At 49.8% G+C, this 17,059-nt stretch overlaps 1 protein-coding gene across 1 annotated transcript; it reads left to right on the plus strand.

The window, feature by feature from the left end:
• Positions 1-9,599: 9,599 nt before the first annotated feature.
• sult5a1 (sulfotransferase family 5A, member 1) lies at positions 9,600-14,279 on the plus strand. The gene is made up of 6 exons (XM_080515171.1): positions 9,600-9,816; positions 9,919-10,130; positions 12,142-12,268; positions 12,351-12,445; positions 12,758-12,938; positions 13,937-14,279. Exons 1-6 carry the CDS (start codon positions 9,678-9,680, stop codon positions 14,110-14,112), a joined length of 930 nt encoding a protein of 309 aa, XP_080371297.1. The 5' UTR covers positions 9,600-9,677; the 3' UTR covers positions 14,113-14,279.
• Positions 14,280-17,059: the final 2,780 nt, after the last annotated feature.

The raw sequence follows: 17,059 nt of genomic DNA on the forward strand, positions 1-17,059 counted from the left end.
GTGTGTGTGTGTGTGTGTGTGTGTGTGTGTGTGTGTGTGTATGTGTGTGTGTGTGTGTGTGTGTGGTTTGTCCACTGGGTGTGGTTGGAACTCTTGTGGGGGGAGGGGGGCTTCTGGCCCACCTCGGGGCAGAAGCCGCCATTCCGGCACCCGGCAGCCCCCGACAAACCCCCCCGGAGAGCCACGCCCCAACCCAGAAGGCACCAGATGGAGAGTGCAGAGATGATCCCCCCACCCCCCCAGGTCAGAGGGGTCCACAAGAGTTCTATACCTCTCACTCTACCTCTCGCTCTACCTCTCACTCTACCTCTCACTCTACCTCTCGCACTACCTCTCACTCTACCTCTCACTCTACCTCTCGCACTACCTCTCACTCTACCTCTCGCTCTACCTCTCACTCTACCTCTCGCTCTACCTCTCACTCTACCTCTCACTCTACCTCTCACTCTACCTCTCGCACTACCTCTCACTCTACCTCTCGCACTACCTCTCACTCTACCTCTCACTCTACCTCTCACTCTACCTCTCGCACTACCTCTCACTCTACCTCTCGCTCTACCTCTCACTCTACCTCTTTCTCTACCTCTCTCTCTGCCTCTCGCTCTACCTCTCACTCTACCTCTCACTCTACCTCTCGCTCTACCTCTCACTCTACCTCTTTCTCTACCTCTCTCTCTGCCTCTCGCTCTACCTCTCACTCTACCGCTCACTCTACCTCTTGCACTACCTCTCACTCTACCTCTCGCTCCACCTCTTTCTCTACCCCTCTCTCTGCCTCTCGCTCTACCTCTCACTCTACCTCTCGCTCTACCTCTCACTCTACCTCTCACTCTACCTCTCGCACTGCCTCTCACTCTACCTCTCGCTCTACCTCTCGCTCTACCTCTTTCTCTACCTCTCTCTCTGCCTCTCGCTCTACCCAGACCAGGGTCTGTTTCTTGCCAATTACCTGAATCAAGGTTTGTATCTCCCCACCCAGTCTATGTCTCTGTCTTCACTCTCCTCTCCTCTCCTCTCCTCTCCTCTCCTCTCCTCTTCTCTTCTCTCCTCTCCTCTCATCTCCTCTATCCTCTCAATCTATCTATCTGTCTGCCCTCTCCTCTCCTCTCCTCTCCTCTCCTCTCCTCTCCTCTCCTCTCCTCTCCTCTATCCTCTCAATCTATCTCTCTGTCTTCCCTCTCCTCTCCTCTCCTCTCCTCTCCTCCTCTCCTCTCCTCTCCTCCACCTCTGACTCTGGTTTCTACAAAGGTTCTTCCTGTTAAAGAGAGTTTTTCTTTCTACAGTTGTAAATAAACCTGCTGCTCATGTGGATTTGTTGGGCTTTTCTATTTTTTCTGTTAAAAGTACAGAGGAATGACTGTGTTGTATTTGGTGCTAGATAAATAAAGTTGAATTGAATTGAATTTTCCAGATTTAACCACCCTGAGCAGCTCTATCTAGACAGTGGGGAGGTGGAGAAAGAGGAGACGGACGAAGGAGTCTAGTCGCTTTCTTTTATTTCCTCCAACCGTCTGACAGTTCACCTGTCAAGAACCAACCCCCTTGTGTCACCGCACTTCCCCTTATAACTCCTCCCACTATCAACACAACACCACGTGACCGACACACCCACTCCATTCTGTTTGGGAGAACCTCCCCCTCAGGTGCACACCACACAGCCCCCCCCCCCCCCGGAACAATCAGAATGGTAGTACTACAAGGTTTTTTTTTTTTCTTCTTTAGTCCCACTTGGGAGGTCTGCACAGCCGACCATATCGGCTGCGTTGCACCACCACAAGAGGAGGTGCAGGAGGAGGTGCAGGTACCGGCACCGGGGTCACTGCAGGTGCAGGCGCTGTGGCAGCTGACGACTTGGGGGGGCGCCCACGTCTTGGGGGCTGTGCCACCTCCGCCGGCTGCTCCGGCATGGTGTGGGCCGGCTTCAGGCGGTCCAGTGAAACCCGGACCCGTTTACCCCCCATGTCCACCACAAAGTTCTTCCTCCCTGCCTCCAGGACATGAAAGGGGCCGTCATACGGCGGCTGAAGTGGGGAACGGTGAGCGTCATGCCTGATAAAGACATATTTGGCTGCCATCAGGTTTTTTGGGACGTATGACCGGGGAAGGCAGTGATGAACTGGAACCGGGTCGAAGGTGTGGACTGCCCCGTTGAACCTTGGTCGTCCCTCTGTGACCCCCCAGGGTTCTGATGGCTCTGGTAGGAACTCTCCGGGGACCCGTAGTGGCTGCCCCAACACCAGCTCTGCAGACGATGACTGGAGATCTTCCTTCGGATCGAACGCAGACCCAACATGACGCACGGCAGTCGGTCAGCCCAGTTACTGTCTGTGAGTGTGGCTCTGAGCGCGGCCTTCATCGTGTGATGGAAACGCTCACACAGTCCATTGGCCTGTGGGTTGAACGCCGTGGTCCGGTGCAGCTGCACTCCCAGGCCTTTAGCCACCTCTGTCCACAGCTCGGAGGTGAACTGGGAGCCTCTGTCCCAAGTGACGTCCAAGGGCGTGCCGAACCGTGCCGCCCAGGTGGCTATGAAAGCACGAGCCACCTCTGCCGACGTTGTTGAAGCCAGCGGGACCCCCTCTGGCCACCTGGTGGTCCTGTCCACCATGGTGAGGAGGTGAGTGAAGCCTTGGGAGGGAGGCTTTACTCACCTCTGGTCACCTCATGGTCCTGTCCACCATGGTGAGGAGGTGAGTGAAGCCTTGGGAGGGAGGCTTTACTCACCTCTGGCCACCTGGTGGTCCTGTCCACCATGGTGAGGTGAGTGAAGCCTTGGGAGGGAGGCTTTACTCACCTCTGGCCACCTCCTGGTCCTGTCCACCATGGTGAGGAGGTGAGTGAAGCCTTAGGAGGGAGGCTTTACTCACCTCTGGCCACCTGGTGGTCCTGTCCACCATGGTGAGGAGGTGAGTGAAGCCTTGGGAGGGAGGCTTTACTCACCTCTGGCCACCTGGTGGTCCTGTCCACCGTGGTGAGGAGGTGAGTGAAGCCTTGGGAGGGAGGCAGCGGACCCACCAAGTCCAGATGCACATGGTCAAACCTCCTTTCTGGGACCAGGAACGGCTCAAGGGGGGCTTTGGTGTGACGCTGTACCTTGGCCCGCTGACACGCCACACAGGAGGCTGCCCAGCTCCTGACGTCCTTCTTGAGGTCCGGCCCCCCCAGCTTCACTGATGCTCTCACGCCTGGATGCACTAGGGCATGAACAGCATCTAAAACCTGCCGTCTCCAGCTAGCAGGTACCATGGGGCGGGGCCGACCTGTAGACACATCGCAGAGGAGTGTGGCACCATCGTCGTGGAACAGCAAATCCTGCAGCTGTAGACCTGTGGCGGCTGTCCCGAAGGCCTGGATGTCAGAGTCCGCCTGCTGGTCGCTGGCCATGGCAGTGTAGTCCACCCCAAGGTGCCCAGAGTCCAGTCTGCCTGCTGGTCGCTGGCCATGGCAGTGTAGTCCACCCCAAGGTGCCCAGAGTCCAGTCTGCCTGCTGGTCGCTGGCCATGGCAGTGTAGTCCACCCCAAGGTGCCCAGAGTCCAGTCTGCCTGCTGGTCGCTGGCCATGGCAGTGTAGTCCACCCCAAGGTGCCCAGAGTCCACGTGTCCCGGGAGAGGCAGTCGGCCACAGCATTGCTTTTTCCAGCCACCCGCTGAATGTCTGTGGTGAACTCTGAAATGGCAGAGAGGTGGCGCTGCGGCAGCCCAGACCATGGCTCCGAGGTCTTGGACATGGCGAAGGTGAGGGGCTTGTGGTCCACAAAGGCAGTAAACCGCCGACCTTCCAACAGGAACCTAAAATGGCGGACGGCGAGGAAAAGAGCCAAAAGTTCTCTGTCCAACGTGCTGTACTTCCTCTCGTTGTCACGCAGTTGTTTACTGAAAAACGCCAGAGGCTGCCAGGCTCCAGCCAACCATTGTTCACATACCGCCCCCACTGCGTAGTCCGAGGCATCGGTGGTGAGCGCTACCGGTGCCGTGGGAGATGGGTGGGCCACCATGGCGGTGTTGGAGAGCGCAGCCTTGGCCTTTTCAAAAGCCAGGATCCTTTCTGCGGACCAGTCCACGTCCTGCTTGGCCTTTCCGCCCCTCAGTGATTCATAGAGAGGCTGCATCAGCTAAGCTGCATGTCTGATGAAGCGGTTGTAAAAGTTCACCATGCCCAGGAACTCCTGCAGTGCCCTGATGGTCTTCGGGCGCGGAAAAGCAGTGATTGCTTTCCCCTTAGCCGGTAAGGGCACCCCTCCCAGTGCTGACACATGGTGGCCCAGAAACTCCATCTCTGAGAGTCCAAAACAACACTTAGCTGGGTTCACCATCAGTCCATGCTCCTGCAGTCTTTCAAACAGCTGACGCAGGTGTAGCAGGTGCTCCGCGGGCGAGGCGCTGGCCACCAGGATGTCATCCAGGTAGATGAATAGGAAAGGTAAGCCCCTTAAGACGGAGTCCATCAGGCGCTGGAACGTTTGTGCTGCACCTTTCAGACCAAATGGCATCCGCAGAAACTCAAAGAGTCCAAAAGGTGTGATCACTGCAGTTTTGGCTACATCCTGCGGGTGGACTGGTACCTGGTGGTAGCCTCTCACCAGATCCACCTTGGAAAACATAACCTTCCCCGCCAGGTGGATGGAAAAGTCTTGGATGTGCGGAACAGGGTACCGATCATGTGCCGTGACCGTATTAAGGCGTCGAAAATCCCCACAAGGCCTCCAACTCCCATCAGATTTCGGGACCATATGCAATGGTGACGCCCACGGGCTGTCAGAGCGCCGCACGATACCCAGTCTCACCATAGTGGCTAACTCCTCCTTAGCGATCGCCAGCTTTGCCGCATCCAGTCGGCGGGGGCGAGCAAAACCCGGCGGCCCAGCCGTGGGGATATAATGTTCCACTCCGTGTTTGACTACGGCTGCTGAAAACGTAGGGACTGTCAGTTCAGGAAACTCCACCAGGAGCTGGTACACCTCCCCCGAAGCTAAGATATTAGCGAGGGACACCACCTCTCCTTTCCCCAAAGTGCAGGAGGAGGAGGAGAATGAGACGGCGTCCACCAGGCGGCGATTCACTATGTCCACCAGGAGTCCATGCGCACACAAAAAATCTGCTCCCAGGATGGGCACGGACACAGCAGCCATCACAAAATCCCATCCGAACTGACGGCCATTAAAATACACATTCACCAACCTGGTGCCAAATGTGCGGATGGAAGTCCCATTAGCATCCAGAGGCCCGTTACCGCCACTCTCGACGTCGGTGGAGGAGGCGGGGATGATGCTCCGCTGGGCGCCGGTATCCACGAGGAAGCGCCTCCCGGATACAGTGTCTTTAATAAAGAGCAGCGTTCCGATGTCCCCGGCGCTCATGGTTGCTAACGAGCGCCGGGTCTGGCGTTTCCCTGCACAGACAAGGAGCAGGGCGGCGTGCAGCGCTTGGCTCTGCTCCCGAACCGCCGGTGGTAAAAACACAGCTGGCCGTCATTCCTGCGCCGATCCGTGATCGTCCCGACCACAAACTGTGCTTCCTCCTCCGGCAGGTGTTCCGGTGGCTCCGGCAGGACTGCATGCACTCCGTACTGCCGTGACGCCAGCAGGAGCTGGTCTGCCTCTTCCAGTCCCCGATAGTCCTTCGTGCTCACGAGTGGAGAACTCGCCAGCGCCATGCGTACTGGAGCTGGGAGTTGACGCAGAAACAGGTGGATGAACAGGAACTCCGCGTCCCACGATCCCCGCAGCGCCAACATGTTCTCCATCAGCTCCGTTGGTTTACTGTCTCCCAAGCCGTTGAGAGACAGGAGACGCTCGGCTCGCTCGGCGTTGGAAATCTGGAACAGCCGCAGGAGCAGAGTCTTGAGGGCGGCGTACTTCCCTTGCGCCGGCGGGTCCTGAAGCAGCCCCATCGGATCCCGAAGCAGCCCCATCGGGTCCCGGAGCAGCCCCATCGGGTCCCGGAGCAGCCCCGTCACTCGGCGGGTCCTGAAGCAGCCCCATCGGGTCCCGGAGCAGCCCCATCGGGTCCTGAAGCATCCCCATCGGGTCCCGGAGCAGCCCCATCGGGTCCCGGAGCAGCCCCGTCACTCGGCGGGTCCCGGAGCTGCGACGACGTGGTAATACTTGGTGTCGTCGGCCGTGACTCCCCGGAGGTGGAACCGAGCCTCGATGTGCTGGAACCACGGTTCCGGATGATGTGGCCAAAACTCCGGTAATTTGACCGCTGCGGCATACACCACGGGCGCACCGGCCGCCGCGCCACCGGGGATTATACTGCTGCTGGCTTCGGTCGACATGTACCTTTGTCAGGGTCACCAATGTGGAGGCGGAGAAAGAGAGACGGACGAAGGAGTCGAGTCGCTTTTCTTTTATTTCCTCCAACCGTCTGACAGTTCACCTGTCAAGAACCAACCCCCGGTGTCACCGCACTTCCCCTTATAACCCCTCCCCACTACCAACATCACCTACGTCACCGACACACCCACTACATTCTGTTTGGGAGAACCTCCCCCTCAGGTGCACACCACAACAGTAATATAATTTTCAAGCAGGAACACCCTAACCCTTATTTACAGTATTTACTGCTAATAACCAACCATAAATCCCAACACAAGTGATACCTTGTTGTAAATGTAACTAATCAAGCTTTCCACTGATACATTATACAACGCCAAGTAGTACTATTAAAGAAGAGAAATAATTGACTAAAATAATGTTTCAAAGCTTTTTTTAAGGAGTGTAGAAGAACACAGCTTTAACCTTTATCCAACTATGCCACTCTTTAGGTTTCAGTTCAGGTTTGGTTCAGAGCATGAAATGTGAAATGTGAAATGATTCAAACAGACAGTAAAGTGTGGGACAACACCAGCGTATCCTGACAGACTGGTACATGCCTTTTCCCCTCAATATTCTAACTCCTGACTGCCGGACAAAGCAGAATAAAGTGTCTAATACTTTTCTGTGCAGTGTGTCTCCTGGAAATACTGCAGCAACTGTTTGTCCTGTTTATTCTTTTCATGTCATGTTGTAGAAAACAATATTTTAGGTGCAACATATCTAAGTCAAAATGTACGTATGCATGCGTATGTGTGCAGCAATATAACCTACAATGAAGGTATCAGCACAAGCGGTCCAATTAGATCACTGCCATCGTATTCATAAAACTTGGTCTCTGTCAACATTTCCCAAAGCTCAAGATGTCCCATTCATTTAAATAATTCTTTTTTTTTCACATTTTTTTATTGAAATTTCACCAGTAAAATACAGTTTTACTGGTCAGTTGAGATGCTCTGTGGTAATTGACCATTCATTGAAATGAATGGTCCTGGTGCAGGAACAACTTCTACAATGGAGATACTGTACTGGACTCAAAAGCAAAGCTCCAGCTATCCTGGAGGACCAGAGACAGAAAGACTGACACATTGTCATCTTGAAAATGTGTTATAAAAAATTTGAGTCGCAGAGAGAAAGTGCTCAAATACAACAGACGTCCAACTCATGTTAAAGTATTCACAGTAGCGTGCAGCGCTGTTTTAGTCAGGGCCAGCAGTTAAACCCCCACCACACCCCCCCCCCCCCCCACACCCCCACACCCCCCCCCCCCCCCCCCCACCCCCCCACCCCCCGCCAAGCCCTGCATTATGTCCTACAGTAAGAACACAATCCGAATCCAATGTAAGGCCACTACTATGCATCAGTACTTAATCCACACCAACATTAGATTAGATTAGATTAGATTAGGTTAGATTAGATTAGAATAGATTAGATTAGATTAGATTAGATTAGATTCAACTTTATTGTCATTACAAATGCAACGGATGCAGATTAGCATCTAACCAGAAAGGCAATAGAAGTGTAACATCACAGCAGGGGGCATGTGGTTCTTCTGAGGATCCTCAAGAAGAAAAGGTGCTGGTGTTCCTTCTGGATGAGGTGTTGATGGTCCAGGACAAATCCTCAGATATGTGGGTTCCTAGGAATAAGAAGCTGGAGACCCGCTTGACCATCATCCCATTGATGTAAATGGGATTGTGTTCTCCCTCTCTACTCCTCCTGAAGTCCACTATGAGTTCTTTGGTGTTTGGTGTTGAGGTGCAGGTTGTTTTCAGACACCAGGTGGACAGATGGTGGATCTCCTCTCTGTAGGCTGTTTCATCATTGTTGTGGATGAGGCCTATCAGTGTGGTGTCGTCTGCAAACCCGATGATGGAGTTAGAGGGGGACACTGGTCTGCAGTCGTGAGTGAAGAGAGAGTAGAGAAAAGGGCTTAGAACACATCCCTGTGGGACTCCAGCGTTGGTTTGAAGAGTCTTGGTACAGTGGTTGTATATACGAACGTGCTGTGGTCTGTTTGTTAAAAAGTCCATGATCCAGTTACACAGAGCTGGATTGATGCTGAGGTCGAGGAGTTTGTTGATTAGCCTCGATGGAATGACGTTAAATGCCGAGCTAAAATCAACAAACAGCATCCTGACATATGTGTTATTATTATCCAGATGTGTCAGAACGTTGTGAAGGGCCAGGGAGATAGTGTCCTCTGTGCTCCTGTTGTTACAGTAGGCAAACTGGTGGGGGTCCAGGCCCGGCGGCATAGTAGCCTTCAGTCTTGCTAGGAGGAGCCCCTCAAAGCTCTTCATCCCGAGTGGTGTGGGTGCTATGGGGCCATAGTCATTCAGTGTACTTGGGCTGTGATGTTTTGGTACCGGCATAATTGATGTTGTTTTTAGGCATTTGGGCAAGAGACAGGTTGAAAATGTCTGTAAAAACTGGTGCAAGCTGCATAGGCACTTGCCCTGGGATGGCGTCTGGCCCGGCAACTTTGTGAGCGTTGGTACGGCTGAACATGGAGTGGACCTCGGCCAGAGTGAAGGTAAGTGAGTGATGGTCAGGGGGGAGCATCAGTTTAGTAGCAGAATCTCCATTATCTCTTTCGAGATACCAAGCATAGAACTCATTAAGCAGAAAGGAAGTGTCTGTAACAGTGGGACTACAGTTTTTGGTTTTATTGTCACTGATGACTTATATGCACTGTTACAAGGGGGGGGGGGGATCTCGCTCACTACTGTCATGCATGCGTGCTTGTCTGTCTGTGTGCACGACTGTATGGGAAACACCACTTTACAATCAAAAACTGCACCAATGCACACATTTGGCATCATGCGGTCGACCTTCTTTAACCAGGCTGGAACCCTTTAATCACTCTGGACACCGTCTCTCGTCTCTCTCTGCCTGCACTGCACTCGTCAACTCTCTTCCACTCCTCTGGACTGTTGAGCCCAATAACATCAAACCCCATCTCTGATCATTCTTATATTGACACTGGCTGTAACAGAAGAGGTGCTGATTACATTTCCCCAGTGTTCTCCAGTCAGTTTGGGGGTTTTTTCATGCTGGAAACATCTTTGCACATCACCATTGCAACATGATCTGTTCTTTCCATCACAGACATCCATCTCTTTGTGTTGCCGGTTACACCCACTGTCTGACTCGAGGGAAAGAGTTGTGCATGTCACTGAGAGGTTATTTCCTCTTTGTGGCTCCTGTTGCATGCAGTCTTTACTTCATCCTCTCACAGAGACAGAAGCAGCTCCGACCAGAGAGGGAGAGCGAGGCGCAGACAAAGCCACATTAAAAACAAATCAAAAGAAAATTAGAGGATTCATAAGGTGGTTAAAGAAAAGGTTGACGGAGTTCAATATGTCCAGGTTGGACGTCACAGAGACGTTTCATGGCATTTCTTTTCCTGGACACCTGCACACACAGGACTCCTTACAGCTGGCAGTCCAGTTTCATTTCCAGGACACCGACATTCTCATTGTTTCTTATCCAAAGTCAGGTAAGATAATACACCATCTGCTGTTTTCCTGATGACTCATTTTTGAATTGGAAGTGGAATTGAGGAAAGTCAGACCGACATGTTTTGTATTCTCCTCATCAGGCACCACATGGATGCAGGAACTTGTGACTCTGGTCTGCAGCAGAGGAGACCCTCACTTGTGTTGGACTGTCCCAAACTGGACCCGGGCTCCTTGGCTGGAGCAGTACTACTGTGCTGCAGTGCTGGAAGCCCAGTCCACTGCACCTCGCCTCATTACAACACACTTACCTTATCACCTGCTGCACACCGCCATCCAGGACTCCAAAGCTAAGGTCAGATTACTCAAGTGTTTCAGCTGCACTGTGATCTTGTCGTTGGAACAATGAAACAATAAAAACCCATGAGGAAGACGCTGTTACTTAAACATTTCTCGTTTCCCTGCAGTTGGTTTTGGCAGCTTATCTCAGCATCATCAGGCTAAAGGAGTTCTGCTTCTTCCAGATAGAGCAGGGGTCTGCAACCTGCCGCTCTGGAGCCACATGTGGCTCTTGAGATCCTCTGTAGTGGCTCCATGAAGCCTTCAGAAAACTACACATGAATAAACATTCAAATTTTGTTGTATTGGCACACAACATAATTCAAAAGGAATAAAAAAAAAAGGAATTTTTTGTTGAAAGGGGATTAATAAAAGAAGGTACAAGCAAAATGGGGGAAAACACAAGGAAAAAAATATATAAAATGGCTTAAATAAACTGAAATGACTAGAATATGTATATAAAAAAAATGAAAAAGGGACAAAAAAAAAAAAAAAAAACATGCAAAATTTCCAAAAGAGCCAAAAATGGTTAAAGCAGCTAAAATGTCAGGATTGTCTCCAAAAATGCTGACGAGGAGCCAAAGTGCTAAAATCAGGTACAAAAACACAGGGCCGCCCCTGGCCAAGTGGGGGCCCTAAGCAGGATTTTATTTTGGGGGCCCCCTTCCAATAACATAATAATAATAATAATTATTATTATTATTGCTATTATTATTGTATTGACGTTTGGAAGCCATCTCTCTCTCTCTACTCTCTACCTGTAAACAACTGCCTGCCGGCCCGTCTGACCGCTGATTGGTCAGATGGTGATGCTTCGCGCTTTCGTCTCTTTTTCTCTCTCTCTCTCTCTCTCTCTCTCTCTCTCTCTCTCTCTCTCTCTCTCTCTCTCTCTCTCTCTCTCTCCTGCCTCGGGCTGACTTGGTGGCGGTGTTCTACGCGCCTCTTGGCAAAATGCACGCGCATCCTTTGCGCATTTGCAGAGAATGATGATACTTTATTGATCCCGAGGGAAATTCAATTCACTTGCGCAAAATGGGGCCCCCATGGATCGCGGGGCCCTACGCACAGCGCGTGTTCTGCGTGTAGGGAGGGGCGGGCTTGCAAAAACAGGTCAAATGCAATGAAATGTTCACTATTGTGAATTGAAACTAAAAGTACGTATATCACAAATATATATGTAACTTTAGAAGCTGCGTCTGCCTCACCTTAAAGGTTCAACATGTTCCGTGGCTCCAGTTACACTTGATTTGGAGGAAAGTCCCAAAATGGCTCTCTTGGTCATACAGGTTGCAGAGCCCTGAGATAGAGGATCAGATCAGGACTGTCAGGGAACCCCCGTCTGGTTACCACCTGCAGGGCACTGGTCTGCCTTCGCTTGACATAGTTGTTCCTCATGAGATAATGCATCATGAAGAAACACATTGTTATTCTGTCAACTCACCATGACTTGTGTCAATTTTAGTTCACAAACATTCCAACAGCACTGCTGCGATGAGGTCGCTCGCTTTCAACATCTAAATGTTGTATTTTCTATTCTTCTGAGAACACTGTGTTCCCCACTATCAATACATCAGGAACTGCAAGTATTTTTTAACATAATATCGCAAAATATTTCACCCCTTGGGTCACCAGTTTTGTCACAGGAGCCATTCGTTTGAAAACCTCTGCTTTAGCATTGAACCTTGTTTGTCTCACTCACTCACTCGCTCGCTCGCTCACTCGCTCACACACACACACACACACACACACACACACACACACACACACACACACACACACACACACACACACACACACACACACACACACACACACACACACACACACACACACACACACACGCACACACGAAATGTACAAAGAAAAGTATCAATAAAGTTAGAGCAACATTGTTGTGATGTGTTCTGTGACCATTGGAAGTGGCAATAAATAATAAAGGCTTTTTTAGTGGATTTGCAAGCACTTCTTTGGTGGGAAACAGCCGAACAACAGCGCTGCAGTAGTTCTGACCCTCCTTGTTCCCTCAGGTCATCTATGTGAGCAGAAACCCCAAAGATGTGGCGGTGTCTTTTTACCACTTCCATCAAATGGCCAACTTTCTGCCCGACGCTGGTTCATTTCCAGAGTTTTTGGATGGATTCCTGGAGGGCACACGTGGGTATTACTCTTCAATGACATTTGAATGCACCGGCTGGGATGTGAATTCATTCATCTGTTGGTTTGTTTGTTGCTTCAGTGAACTTTGGCTCATGGTTTGACCACGTTATTGGCTGGACCCAGACAAAAGCTGTTGAAAACCTGCTCCACGTCACCTATGAGGAAATGTCGTTGGTAAAGTGGAAATATTGTTTATCACTGTTTGCACTAAGGCCATTCTTAAAATAAACAATGTCTTATGAAAGACTTGTTTATTTTATTCCCCAATTGTGGGTTTGTGACACAAAGTGGAAGTTGACTGTGTGGAAATGTTGACCTCAGTCACTTCTTTAATTTAAGCTGTGACACCAGAGGTGACATTTACACTTTAAGGAAGCTGCTCACACTTAATTGTCTGTGTATTGATGCAGTCTTGTAACTTTATCGATTGGTTCATTCTTTCATGGATTTTGAGGTGCTTTTTTTTTGTCTCCTTCTTGCTACCAGGACCCACATGGCACGATAAAGAAAGTGAGCTTGTTCCTACAGCGCCCCCTGGGGAAGGAGGAGATCGATCACTGTGTGAAACACTGCAGCTTCAAAAGCATGAAAGACAATAAGATGATCAACTATACCCTCGTCCCTCAAGAAATAATGGATCACAGCAAGGGCTCCTTCATGAGAAAAGGTTAATCACTCAAGAAATTAACAATGCTTTCAGAACATTCTATGAAAAAACTAAAAAAAATCTACTGTTCATTTAAAATTATGCACAAATTGATAAACATTTAGATAATAAGCTGGTATCTTATAAACAATAAGATACCAGCTTATTATCTAAATTGGCAGCTTCTCTCCTGTAAAACTGATTCCCAAATAAATCAAAACAAACACAGAGGAGAATAATAATTCACATTAATAGTGCACATGTCTGCACATATGTGGTGCAGTGGTTAGTGCTCCAATCGCCTCATAGCAAGAAGGTTCAAATCCTGGCTGTGTCCTTTCTGTGTGGATTTAGCATCTCCTCGCTGTGTGAGCATGGGTTTCCTCTGAAAGAGCAAGACCTTCCAGCTCCCATCCTTTATGGACGAGTACCGATGGGTCAATTTGGTGAAGAAAAACAAAAAAGAGAACAGCTTACACAATTACATCACCATTGTAAAAGAGATCTTAAACGAGAGCTTCTTCCTGCTGAAAAAAAAAAATTCTTGTTCAGGCTAAGCGAATCCCAGCTTACGATGGACGAAGGCAGGATTCACCCTGGAGAGACTTGCACACACACACACACACACACACACACACACACACACACACACACACACACACACACGGGCCAGTACTGAAACCCTGCAGCTGTGAGTGGAGAATGCTAACCACTGCACTACAATGTATCCTGGATGTAATTGTGTTTCTCTTGAACTTTTTAATATATATATATACATTTATAATGCATTTTAGCTCATGCAAAGTTTTAACTTTTTTGTAAGATCCTGCAGTAATCATCCACATTTGGCCAATGCCACATTGTTCTTTTAATATCTACACTTTCACTCAACACATGAATTCTAAATCCCAATTGTGTGGATAAAATAATTCTTCATTTAATTTAGCAATAACTTCTTAAGATTTAAATGAAACTATAGACGTGAGTCTTCTTACAATATTTCTTTTCACACATTGCAGGTGAGATTGGAGACTGGAAGACGCTGTTCAGCGAGGAGCAGAGTCGGCACTTTGACAGCGTCTTCAGCTCCAAGATGCAGCAGAGTTCTCTGGAGTTTCTGTGGGAGAAGCCGAATGACGAGGAGCCACGCGTGGAACAACAACTTCCACAGAACAACACAGAGCAGAAAAAATGAAATCATGTCTCATGTGACAGTAGCATTCTTTGGTGTATTTGGGAAGTCACATATGTCACAGATAACATGATGGGATGCCATATTTGTTTGGGGGGAAAAAAAAACCAACTGGTGAAATGTTCGATTTCACTTTTCTTTTTTAAACATATCTTTATTGGTTTTTATATTCATACAACAATCCCATTTTTACAATAATAATAATAATAATAATAATAAAAATAATAATAACAATAATAATAACACAATTAAATGTCCTAATCAAGATAAATTAAACTAATTAGTCAACAAATTACTGAGCACAAAAAAGCCTAAATAAAAATAATCGTCTAAACTATTAACAATAAAAATCGATTAATATTAATAATATTCTTAATATAGGTTACATCATACACTCCCACAAACAAATGAAAACATTTCTCATTCTCCCAATGCCTCCTCCAGATCACCTCCCTTCAACAGCTCCAGAAATATCTTCCCAATATCATAAAAGTCAGAATTCTACCAATATAGGTCAGCTTCTCCACAGCCTAACTCGATGTTAACTTATTCAACCAGTGGTTAAAAGAGGGGCAACAACATTCTCCCAACATGATGTAGTACAGCGTTTGGCCTGGAGTGAACAAAGATCAACCATTTTCCTTTCTTTGCAAGATAAATAACAGTCCTCCGGACAAATGCCTAAAATACAGAACTTAAGACAAAGAGGTACAGGGGAAGTTGTGATTTGAGAGATATACTTTAACACTGAGCTCCAAAATTTCCATAAACAGTGAAATAATGAACCCTGATGGTTGATACACTTATAATGTAGACCAAGAATATTAGAATCAAATGTATTTAATTGTACAGAGGAAACATGTATGTTCACGTTATCCAAATAAATTGTATCATTCTCAACGGAGTGTTGATGGTTTGACAAAGTGCTTCTGCGGTATATCAAACTTTGATTTGAGAGATATACTTTAACACTGAGCTCCAAAATTTCCATAAACAGTGAAATAATGTACCCTGATGATTATTACACTTCTAACATATATATATATATATATATATATATATATATATATATATATATATATATATATATATATATATATATATATATATATATATATATATATATATATACATTGTGGTGTGCACCTGAGGGGGAGGTTCTCCCAAACAGAATGTAGTGGGTGTGTCGGTGACGTAGGTGGTGTTGGTAGTGGGGAGGGGTTATAAGGGGAAGTGCGGTGACACTGGGGGTTGGTTCTTGACAGGTGAACTGTCAGACGGTTGGAGGAAATAAAAGAAAGCGACTCGACTCCTGCGTCCGTCTCTCTTTCTCCTCCTCCACATTGGTGACCAGCCAGCAGCAGTACAATCCCCGGTGGCGCGGCGGCCGGTGCGCCCGTGGTGTACGCCGCAGCGGTCAAATTACCGGAGTTTTGGCCACATCATCCGGAACCGTGGTTCCAGCACATCGAGGCTCGGTTCCATCTCCGGGGAGTCACGGCCGACGACACCAAGTATTACCACGTCATCGCAGCTCTGGACTCTTCCACCACCCGCCGAGTGACGGGGCTGCGCCGGGACCCGATGGGGCTGCTTCAGGACCCGATGGGGCTGCTTCGGGACCCGATGGGGCTGCTTCAGGACCCGCCGAGTGACGGGGCTGCTCCGGGACCCGATGGGGCTGCTCCGGGACCCGATGGGGCTGCTTCGGGACCCGATGGGGCTGCTTCAGGACACGCCGGCGCAAGGGAAGTACGCCGCCCTCAAGACTCTGCTCCTGCGGCTGTTCCAGATTTCCAACGCCGAGCGAGCCGAGCGTCTCCTGTCTCCCAACGGCTTGGGAGACAGTAAACCAACGGAGCTGATGGAGAAGATGTTGGCGCTGCGGGGATTGGGGGACGCGGAGTTCCTGTTCATCCACCTGTTTCTGCGTCAACTCCCAGCTCCAGTACGCATGGCGCTGGCGAGTTCTCCACTCGTGAGCACGAAGGACCATCGGGGACTGGAAGAGGCAGACCAGCTCCTGCTGGCGTCACGGCAGTACGGAGTGCATGCAGTCCTGCCGGAGCCACCGGAACACCGGCCGGAGGAGGAAGCGCAGTTTGCGGTCGGGACTATTACGGATCGGCGCAGGAATGACGGTCAGCTGTGTTTTTACCACCGGCGGTTCGGGAGCAGAGCCACGTGCTGCACGCCGCCCTGCTCCTTCTCTGTGCAGGGAAACGCCAGACCCGGCACTCGTTAGCAACCATGAGCGCCGGGGACATCGGAACGCTGCTCTTTATTAAAGACACTGTATCCGGGAGGCGCTTCCTCATGGATACCGGCGCCCAGCGGAGCATCATCCCCGCCTCCTCCACCGACGTCGAGAGCGGCGGTAAAGGGCCTCTGGATGCTAACGGGACTTCCTTCCGCACATTTGGCACCAGGTTCGTGAATGTGTGTTTTAATGGCCGTCAGTTCGGATGGGATTTTGTGATGGCTGCTGTGTCCGTGCCCATACTGGGAGCAGATTTTTTTGTGTGCGCATGGACTCCTGGTGGACATGGTGAATCGCCGCCTGGTGGACGCCGTCTCATTCTCCTCCTCCTCCTGCACTTTGGGGAAAGGAGAGGTGGTGTCCCTCACTAATATCTTCGCTTCGGGGGATGTGTACCAGCGGCTCCTGGCGGAGTTTCCTGAACTGACAGTCCCCACCTTTTCAGCCGCCGTCGTCAAACACGGAGTGGAACATTATATCCCCACGGCTGGGCCGCCGGGTTTTGCTCGCCCCCGCCGACTGGATGCGGCAAAGCTGGCGATTGCTAAGGAGGAGTTAGCCACTATGGAGAGACTGGGTATCGTGCGGTGCTCTGACAGCCCGTGGGCGTCACCATTGCATATGGTCCCGAAATCTGATGGGAGTTGGAGGCCTTGTGGGGATTTTCGACGCCTTAATATGGTCACGGCA

The sequence above is a fragment of the Blennius ocellaris genome (genome assembly GCF_963422515.1).
Source record: "Blennius ocellaris genome assembly, chromosome: 19".
In the NCBI taxonomy this organism is placed as follows: Eukaryota; Metazoa; Chordata; class Actinopteri; order Blenniiformes; family Blenniidae; genus Blennius; species Blennius ocellaris.

What these genes read in the sequence shown, in the direction of transcription:
- sult5a1 (XM_080515171.1), top strand. Translation starts at nt 9,678, where the DNA reads ATGTCCAGGTTGGACGTCACAGAGACGTTTCATGGCATTTCTTTTCCT. An exon ending in TCCAGGACTCCAAAGCTAAG is followed by an intron (nt 10,131 to 12,141) that starts GTCAGATTACTC and finishes TTGTTCCCTCAG; the next exon opens with GTCATCTATGTGAGCAGAAA. An exon ending in CCTATGAGGAAATGTCGTTG is followed by an intron (nt 12,446 to 12,757) that starts GTAAAGTGGAAA and finishes TCTTGCTACCAG; the next exon opens with GACCCACATGGCACGATAAA.